Source organism: Priapulus caudatus, unplaced genomic scaffold (assembly GCF_000485595.1).
Source record: "Priapulus caudatus unplaced genomic scaffold, Priapulus_caudatus-5.0.1 Scaffold14, whole genome shotgun sequence".
NCBI classification, from domain to species: Eukaryota; Metazoa; Priapulida; class Priapulimorpha; order Priapulimorphida; family Priapulidae; genus Priapulus; species Priapulus caudatus.
In genome coordinates this window covers 784946-794635 of record NW_014577075.1, presented here as the reverse complement: position 1 = coordinate 794635, position 9690 = coordinate 784946, and the positions used below count along the sequence as shown (strand labels likewise).

Below are 9690 nucleotides of genomic sequence, written 5' to 3'. Positions count from 1 at the left end.
GCATTTCGTGTTTATTTACCATTATTTTTTTATTGTGACGTTCCAAGTGCCTGTGACGTCACTCGCATCAGTGTGACGCCCCGCGCATCGCTGTGATCTCACGCGCGTGATTGTGACGCAACGTGCGAGAGTGTGAGGCCACAAACGTCACTGTTAGGTCACACGTGTCGGTCTGTTTGCCACCCTGATGCAAACGCGAGTGCAGAGCGGAGTCATCTTCCCTATGATTTATACCCCGGCTGTTTGGTTAAGAGCGCTTGTCCGCGAATCATTGCTTCTCCCCCTGCTACTACTACATTCACTACCTCTGCCCGAGTAATTCAAGCGACATCGCGCGGTCCAACCTCTCGATTAAAGTGACGGAAACGAGCATAAAAGCATTTCCGTGTCGACTCTCGCTCTCGGTGGCGTAGCGTTGCATTCCGGTCGAACGGCTTTCGCGCCGTACAAAAGCTACGCGCTGACAAAGACTTGCACCGCGCGTAAGAGAAGAGGTCAGTAATTAAGGCTATCCCTGAGTTCGCGCGATCGCCGCAACGGCGCAGCCACCTCTAAACAAACGCGACCCGTCAGCGAGCTGTTTCGAGGCGGAGCAGTAATTTCGTCGAGTGGTTTGACGAGGGCTGGGTCGGCGCACGCATCGGCCGCGCTTGCCACCGCACAGGTGCTGTTTACACACGGTGCGCATTGAATAATTAGCAGATTGTTAGCTGATTCTTCACCAACACTTCTCGCCTGTCCCGCGCTCCCGCACACATCGGCCATTGTGAGCGCGTCCGAGGCGTTCGCGTCTTATCGCCGCTGCCTGAATGATACGACGTGGGGGGAGCTCACACACACACACATACACACACACACACACACACACACACACACACACACACACACACACACACACACACACACACACACACACACGTACACAACAATTAGTGTTAGATTTAGTCCACTCACTTATGCTACTTTAAGGCTAATGGTCTGTCCATGACAAGTGAGGCTAATCTAGGTTAGTGAGTGTTACAAGCGCCGCTTTTAACATGGAAACCACACTTGCAGGAAACTCGGAAGACAGCCTCGCCGTGGTGAGGGCGGCTCAGCTTACCAGCATACTAGAAGGCCAGGCGACCAGAATTAGCATAGGCACGGACATCTCGACGATAGATACTCCACCGCTGCAGGAGCAGGTCTATCGCCTCGCGCACTTCAGCGAACAGTTTCAGAAGTACGCTTGCTCAAAGTACTTGACATTCTTACCGACGTTTGTTCCGGAGTGCGTCTGCCGCAGGACGGGAAACTCCGAGTCGACTTGCCACCAGGGCGTCCGCGCATGCGTAATGCGGAGCCGATGTTGCGGCAGTCGCGACGAGCCAGTGAGCAGCGATGTCGAGGGTAATGCACACGAGTTAACGCAGATAAGGTCGTCCCTGTGATATCCACGTCGAAGTGTACGGCGTGAAATCTTTCATCGACTTCTTCTCTCTTCTCCCCTTTTTCTCCGAGGGCGGACGTCGGATAGGTGCGATGATGAGGAAGAATCAATAGAAGCATCGACAGGGCGCGTGCACGCCACAGCGGGTATTCGCGCACGCACCGCGTAGACTGAACGTTTGTCATTCTCCATGCTACATTTTCGTGTCTACTACGCGACCAGTCTGCGGGAAGCCGCCATTGAAAGACTACCGGGTGAAGGCACTAATCTAGCGGCTAGTGTAATCGCCGAAAATTCCCGGTAATCATACGTAATGCGGTTCTACTTGTTTTACGACGGCTGCGTGATTTTGAAAGTCAGCCGACATTATCGGTTTTTTTCTTCGACATTTGTAGTTTGGTTGCATTTACTTAATACCCAGTGAACAATGCGGTAGCGAACGTTCTAAATGGTTTACCGTGCTGATAAATTTCACGTAACCTTTCTTGCTACTTTTCGTACACCGGTGTGATTTATCAATGTGATCGTGAGTTTATTGATCTTATACGGATACTTGCATTTGACCGATATGCGTGTCTTTAAAGGTGCCTTCCCACATGAATTGTCAAGTATATATATATATATATATACGGTCAGACAATTGTTAGTCAGGTACCGTTTCAATGTTGTGGTTGTTTTTATTTCTTTACATCTATGTGCACAGGAAGCACAAGTATAGCCCACTACCAGTGTTTTACCTAATAATTATAACTAACGGGATCCAAGTTATTAACAGCAATTTGCATTTTTCGTGCTTCATTTTTGCCGAGAATGTAACAGCTTTCGCTCATGCGAAATCAATGAAATCACATCTAGGCTCGTAGTCGACGCGCCACGACTACGACTTCCTTTCATGTAGTGTGGACATGCTGCTCGTACAGTTTTTCTTTTTATTGCTATAATAATCATTTGTCATTTAAAGTAACTATTTATCTGGGGTTTACCGTTATCTTTTTTTTTACAAATTATCTCTAGCAGTGGCACGGGAAGGCACCTTTAGCACTTTTTGAGTGTTTTTTTCTTCAGTTTTGCATGTCTCTTCGTGGATTTTTGCACACGAGTGAAATAAATATAACATGCGATCAATTGTTCATAGTTCATCACATTTATTCTCATTCGCAAGAAAATATTATACTATATTTACAAAATAACTTAACTCTTATCGCTCTCGCTATTACGCAATAATCTACAACCTTTCTGTACAGTAACAGTTCGCTCTTCACACGCTATTCAGAGGACATGAAGTCTTCTATGCTGAGGAGTATATGTTAGAGAATTTATACGCTCTTGGGCGCTATCGATAAATTGCCAACAGATTTTGTGATCTTAATCACCATAAAAGCAGAGAAATGTGTGATAGACGTCGTTTTCTAAATGGTTTGAAATCGGTCTAGCTCGTGTTACCAGTAAAAGATTACCGTAGATAGTCGGCCCTAATCCACTACGCGTGACTTACTATTACCACGAGATTGCCCTTTTTACACGTAATATATGAACATAGATAACAATCTTAAAAATCTGGATTCACAATATTTACATTCTGTCTGTACACGCGATGCATAAAATAACAACAAAAAATATCGGATGATTTATTTCAGTGGCAGCCGCAGCTTGATGCCACCATGTCCTCGTACTGCTTCAGCACTACGTTCTCATCCTCGTCGAAATAAAGTAATCCTATCGGATGTAATTTGTCGGGTACGCAACAGGGGGCGCTGACGCCATCGTGCAGTCCCAGCGCACTGACGATGCTCTGCACCGTTGCGTGATTTGTTGGGTTACCGGTCTCTCCTAAAGGGAAGGGACACTGACCCTTACAGTGATACGCGTGGTAACCCTTCGGCGAAATTATCCACGAAGACCAGCCGATCTTTTCGAAGTCGACGTATAGAGGGCGCAGCGCGCACGGACTGTCGTCTGCCTCGTGTTGGCTCTTGAGTGGCGCGTAGTCGACTGGCTCCGAGTTACGCTTGTCCCTACTCGTCATCAGGGCGTTCGGATGAAAAATGTCATTGCTCGCGTTCGCTGCAGGAAGAACAAACGCGAATGCGTCAGCATCGGCTGAAGATGACGATCATGGCAAAGGTGGAGTAGGGGCGGTGCGTTGTTAACGTCCATGGGGGTGCTGTGGGCAGTAATGGAGCATGTAGGATTGGTCGTGAAAGAATTATTCGTCGCCAATAAAATTCTGTACAGGCTGCTGGGTGTAATGGTGTTTAGGGCTATAGATTTCGTGGTAGTCCGGAGGGGTAGAAGTTTAAGTAATAGTGGTTACGTGTTCACGCATGGATTGTTATCGTTATTGTTATCGGGGGTAGGATATCGAGTGTTAATTTTGTTCAGAGAAATGGCGTAGAAGAAGGGCATGCTGTGTAATTAGGGGTAGAATGTGGAGGTTGGCCTGACTGGAAGACTGTAGTTGGAGGCGAAGCTGAAGAAGGTGGGTTACATCACACGTTGAGCGTTTGTGGGAATGTATGTGTGTTAAATGGGTGAGCGTCGTCGCAGCACGTTCAAGCAAGCAAGCAAGGTGCACAGGCTACGCAGACAGCGCGAATGGCATTACTTCAATAAAGATCTTAACGCCACTAAACGCGGCTGTACTTGGCGTTCAGTAGCTAGCAACAAACATGTACGTACCGAGAACGCGTTTTGTCGCTCTTGGCCTCCCGTCGTCGGTGAACACGACAAGCAGAGGCTGCCTTGCCTTATTGTGCTCCCTTCTCTTCGCAAACCGGAGTAGCGTCGACGGTAGAACGTCACCACTAAGTGATACGATTTCGATGACGATACCTACAACCGAGAAAAAACACTGTAAATCGATGCACTATTTTTGAGTTCGATTACATTTCAGGGAGGCGATTTTTTCCTGCTATCTGAACTTACGAAGAAACGCGAAGATATCCGCATGAGGAGCGAGAGACATAACAGCGCCCACAGCTATTATTATCACGAGGGGATTATAGATGGCGCTGCGTTCTATAATGAGCAGACGATCGCAGCTGCTGCGGCATAGGCGTTGTAAAGGTGACACTTACCTTGATTTGACTGGCCGTCTTGCTGCCACTCCTTGACAACCTCGGTGACGTGAAACACCTCCCAACCGACGGAGTACAAGCTGGTTCGTCTTGCCTCCAGCAATCTATTGCTGTCCGTCCTAACTTGAAAGACGCGTATCTGCAACCAGCAAAAGATCACTCGCACCTGCACCGCTTCCCACTTGTTTCTCAAAATTGATTGCTGTTTCGTGCGCACGTGCTTATATGCGGCTAGTGCGGTTTTTACATCGTTCAACGTAATTTGCGGTGAAATCACTGAAGCCGTTTCGCAGTCATGAAATGATTAACCATGATTACCCGTTTCGCAGTCATGAAATGATTAACCATGTCAATTATTAATGATGAGGAAATAGTGAACAATGATTATACGTGAAACGTAATCGTTTCGGATGAAGTTCGCTTTCACTAATAATAATCGATTTAGATAATGATCGATAATGATATACTATAATGATATATACTATCATACTATAATGATCGATTTAGTGAAACGATCATACTTGAAACTAGGCGTCTCTGGTAATTTGCGCTCACAGCAGAATAGAAAGTTAGAAATTACAGATCCGTTTAGATTTTGTTATGGCGCCTGCACTGAAGCGGAAGTCTACTCGATGCGCTATATAGTGCTGCACTGTCCACAGCGAATATGTAAGTGACGAAACCTTCGGGGCATTTAAACCGCGTGTAGTGACTGGTTTTGAGTTACTGCCGTGTGAGAGGGGTTGAGCACGCGTACGCGAGTTAGCAGCGTTAACCAGAGGGAAACTGTCTACTGAGGGTTTAACGGTGCGTGATAGGTGAAGTTGTGGCAGAACGACAGCGAAGGTAGCGAGGTCGTCGCACGAGAGGTTGTTTGCAGTTACTACGGCCGTTCACGCTGCGTTTTAGGGACTTCACAATCGGGTTGACACTGGAAGGAATCGCGAGGTTCACTGAGAGGTGTCGTGCTGGGTGTGGGAGCTAACCTAACTTAGTGATGTGAGTGGTTGGAGGCCGCCGAGGAGTGAAGCCATGCGATTGGTGACAGGGCGCGGGGCATGAGCGACGGCGGGAAGAGATGGCGACGGCGGAAGATGAAAACAGCGAATGCTTACCTCGACGATGTGATCTCCAGGTCTTATGCGCTGCCGATACTCGCGCTTCGGCTTCAGCTTGAACAGATGCAGCTCGGCTCCGAGCACGTTTTCTGCGGGCACGACGCTGGTCGTGTTGAAGACGTAATGCAGCGTATCTGCACGACCTGCAAGCGAAACACAATCACGATTACTAACAACGTATTGTCGTCGGAGTGGGCACGCGTTGCTGCAGTGCCAGATCACCCGAATCAGTGTGATGTCACTCACAGGCACTTGGAGCGTTTCAATAAAATATAATGCTAAATAAATACGAAATCTATTTACTACCAAAGTCTTAATGTTTCTCTACTCTCTTTCACCTATTATTTATGTGTCTGTGTGCAGCAGCTAGCGTGCGACAGCCAGCGTGTGTTGCAGATGAGCATTTGGACGGCATTTACAGTGATTATGGGCGAAACCAAAGTAAAGAAACATTAGACTTGGTAGTAAACTGCATCTTCGTATGTTTATTTACCTTTTTTTATGAGACGTCCGAAGTGCCTGCTGACGTCACTCGCATCAGTGTGACGCCCGCGGCCATCGCTGTGATCTCACTCGCGTGATTGTGACGCAACGTGGCGAGAGTGTGAGGCCACAAACGTCCACTGTTAGGTCCTCTATACCGTGTGCGTTTCTGTTGGCCACCCGATGCAAACCGAGTGCAGAGCGGGAGTCCATCTTCCACCTATATTAAGCACCGCGGCTGTTGGTATTAAGAGCGCTTGTGGCGCGAATACATTGCTCTCTCCCCCTGCTACTACTAACATTCACAATTACTCTCTGCCCGATTAATTTCAAGCGACACGTCGGCGGCGTCCAACACTCTTCGATTCAAGTGACGGAAACGAGCATAAAGCATTTCCGTGTCGACTCTCGCTCGCGGTGGTGGCGTAGCGTTGCATTCCGCGTCGAACGGCGCTTTCGGCGCCGCTACAAAAGCTACGCGCGTGACAAAAGACCTTGCACCGCGCCGTAAGAGAAGAGGTCAGTAATTAAGGCTATCCCTAGTTCGCGCGCAGATGCGCCGCAACGGCGCAGCCACGCTCTAAACAAACGGCGAAACGCCGTCATGCCGAGCTGTTTCGAGGCGCGAGCACGTAATATTCGTCGATGTGGTTGACGAGGCTGGGTCGGGCGCACGCATCGGCCGCGCCTTGCCACCGTCACAAGGTGCTGTTTTACACAGCGTGCGCATTTGAATAGATTAGCAGATTGTTACGCGTGATTCTTTCACCAACCACTTCTCGCAGCTGTCCACGCGCTCGCCGCACACATCGGCATTTGTGAGCGCGTCCGAGGCGTTCGCGTCTTATCGCCGCTTGCTGAATGATACGACGTGGGGGAGCTCAGCACACGACACACACACACATACACACACACCCTCTCCAGAGTTTTGCCTCCTCTTCCACTCGCATAAGGTGTACGCTGAGAAAGCAGCTAGTGTTTCAGCCGTGCGAGCACAGTGATATGAAAACATACACGCGTAGCACGCATAAGGCATACACGCACGCGCGAACGCCCGCAGAAAGAAGGAGAAAATGAAGCGAGAGGGCAGGAAAGAAGAGAGAGAGAGAAGAGAGTGCGCGCGAGTGGGAGGGATAATGTGAATATAGAGATACAGAGAGATGCCGCGACAGAGCAGATAGATAGATAGAAAGAGCGAGCGAGAGAAAGAAGAGAGAGAGAGCGAGAGAAAGCGAGAGAGAGAAAGAGAGAGAGAAAGAGAGAGAGAGAGAGAGAGAGAGAGGCGAGAGAAAGAGAGAGGGGATGAGAGAGAGAAGCGAGAGAGAGGCAGAGAGAGATGAGAGAGAGAGAGGGGAGGCGAGAGAAGGGGGGGAGAGAGAGACGAGAGAGAGAGAGAGAGAGCGAGAGAGAAAGGAGAAGAGAGAGAGCGAAGAGCGAGAGAGAGGCACGAGAGAGAGGCAGAGAGAGAGGAGAGAGAGAGAGAGAGAGAGAGGAGAGAGAGAGAGAGAGAGAGAGAGAGAGAGATAGAGATAGGAGAGAGAGAGAGAGAGAGGCAGAGAGAGAGAGAGAGAGAGGGGGGAGAGAGAGAAAGAGAGAGAGAGAGAGAGAGAGAACGTGAATAACACGCATGTCTTTAATATCCTAAAAGTAAATGCGATTGCGTCTGGATTTGACTCGCTGCACTTAACAAGCCCAACAAAAAAACTACCTGCTATCCATCATGAATAGCTTTTTCACGATCTATATAAGATTTGTTTGCAGATTACTAATAAATCAGATAAGTGTACACGGCGTTAGAGGATCGCTGCAACGATCCACCCGCAATATCCAAAAATAATCTTTCAGTCATATCGAAAACGTCGATTTAATCACCGTGATCAATCGCGAGAGAGACTTAACATTTCGCATGCAGTCGGAAATAGCGCCATAAACATTTCGGCAATTCCTTTTTTAACGTTGTAATCGCTAATATTATACCATCGAAATCCTTTTGGAATACAGTTTAGCTGCATGCGAAGGAATGTAGGAACGTACGTGCGCACTTATCAGTTTCATGTTCGCAGTGATGTGTCAGCACATTATTGTATCAAATTCGGCAAAACATTTGCATATTATTTTTCATGGAAATGCAGAGGGATTAGCCAGCAGCAAAGTTAATCTATCAGACGCCAGCACCAACTTCGCCTCTTACCAACGTGATATCTTAACTAAGTGAAGCGAGAATCATCGGCTGCGTTACACGCTAATTGGGTTCGTTTCGGTTTTTACCTTGAGCCGTGAAGCTGCGTACTACGTTGGCGTCGAACGGGTTGGCCGTCGTCATAACACCAGCGTCGCCGACGACGGTGCGATACAGGTCGAGCATGTACTGCGGGGCGTCGCGCGTGTCGTCGGCCACCGGTCTTCCCTTGCCCTGCATGCCGAATATCCGCATCAGTTTATCCACAGCCTGCGCCTTGATGATCGACTCGTTCTCGATCGTCGGCCGAGCGAGAGCGACGCCGCAGGTGAACACGAGCAGAGCGCCGACGGCTAGCAGACGATGCTTGGCCATGGCTTCGAGAGATATCCGAAAATATGTCCGATTGGCGTCCGAATCTGTCGCACACACTTCGCACTACGTATCGTTCGTACGCCTCCACAGCTTCGTCTGTCGGTCCCCCACCTACCTCGAGTCACAGTATGTTACCGTGACGACTCGCGCGCTGGAGACAAATGATATTGTGTCGACTGAAAAGGCTCGTTTACACCGGCTCGTAATGCGTGCCTACTTACACCGATGTTGCCATGCACGCACCAATCAACGTCGGCTGCGAGTCGCCGACTCGACCAATCGCGGAGAGCGACGAGGGTTTGGTGCGAAAGAAGTGTGTTCGCTGATTGTGCTGCAGTGCCTGATCCGAGTATCTTCGCACTTCAATTTAGTGCGACTATGCGCTGCTTTGTTGGTCAATTAGCAAAAAGCCTTGGAAAAGTATTGCCTCGTCAACGCGTGAGAAGAAGAGCATAAAGGGTACATCGTTGTTGGTATATCGTGTTCCAAGAGAGATGTATAGAGAGAGGGTTTACTGTAGGGTACAGCATCATCGAACTGTTTCCGCGCCTATAGTTACGCGTTCATATGATGTGAGTAGTAAGGGATGTTCGTGCATATTGCTACTGGTCATGGTCAGTATATCACGCATTAGAACGCGTTCTAACTCAATGCACGCCAAACTTCTTCGTCACACGTACGCAGCTAGGCAGCAAAAACGAATGACTTACGCAGTTTTGATGCGCGTTACTGATTTTTCGGTGGATCTCAATCTTTGAGTTATAGGGGCGTCGGTTGCATCCATAATCATCGCGCGAGGCGTACATGAGAATGCGAGTAACTTGATCGAAGATGTTTACCAACAGTTTTTTGCCGGTGTTCGTGCGTTAGACAAGCAGTAATTGAGATGATTCGACATCTTTACTCGCGTGTATCCAACGAGATTTCAGAACTATATTATTATGTGGACTATCTAGATGCTATGCGGCTGTTGTGTGAGTCGTCGGAGCATTGTCGCAGATGTACGTAAAGCGATAACTAATTGTAAAA

The 9690-nt window shown here is 48.5% G+C and overlaps 1 protein-coding gene across 1 annotated transcript; it reads right to left on the bottom strand.

The window, feature by feature from the left end:
• Positions 1–2550: 2550 nt before the first annotated feature.
• On the bottom strand, positions 2551–8834 carry LOC106809394 (bone morphogenetic protein 2-like). Its single transcript, XM_014812463.1, has 5 exons — positions 8376–8834; positions 5622–5767; positions 4507–4645; positions 4109–4261; positions 2551–3493 (listed from the first exon to the last, which is right to left on the bottom strand). The coding sequence occupies exons 1-5, from the start codon at positions 8659–8661 to the stop codon at positions 3063–3065; spliced, it is 1155 nt and encodes a 384-aa protein (XP_014667949.1). The 5' UTR covers positions 8662–8834; the 3' UTR covers positions 2551–3062.
• Positions 8835–9690: the final 856 nt, after the last annotated feature.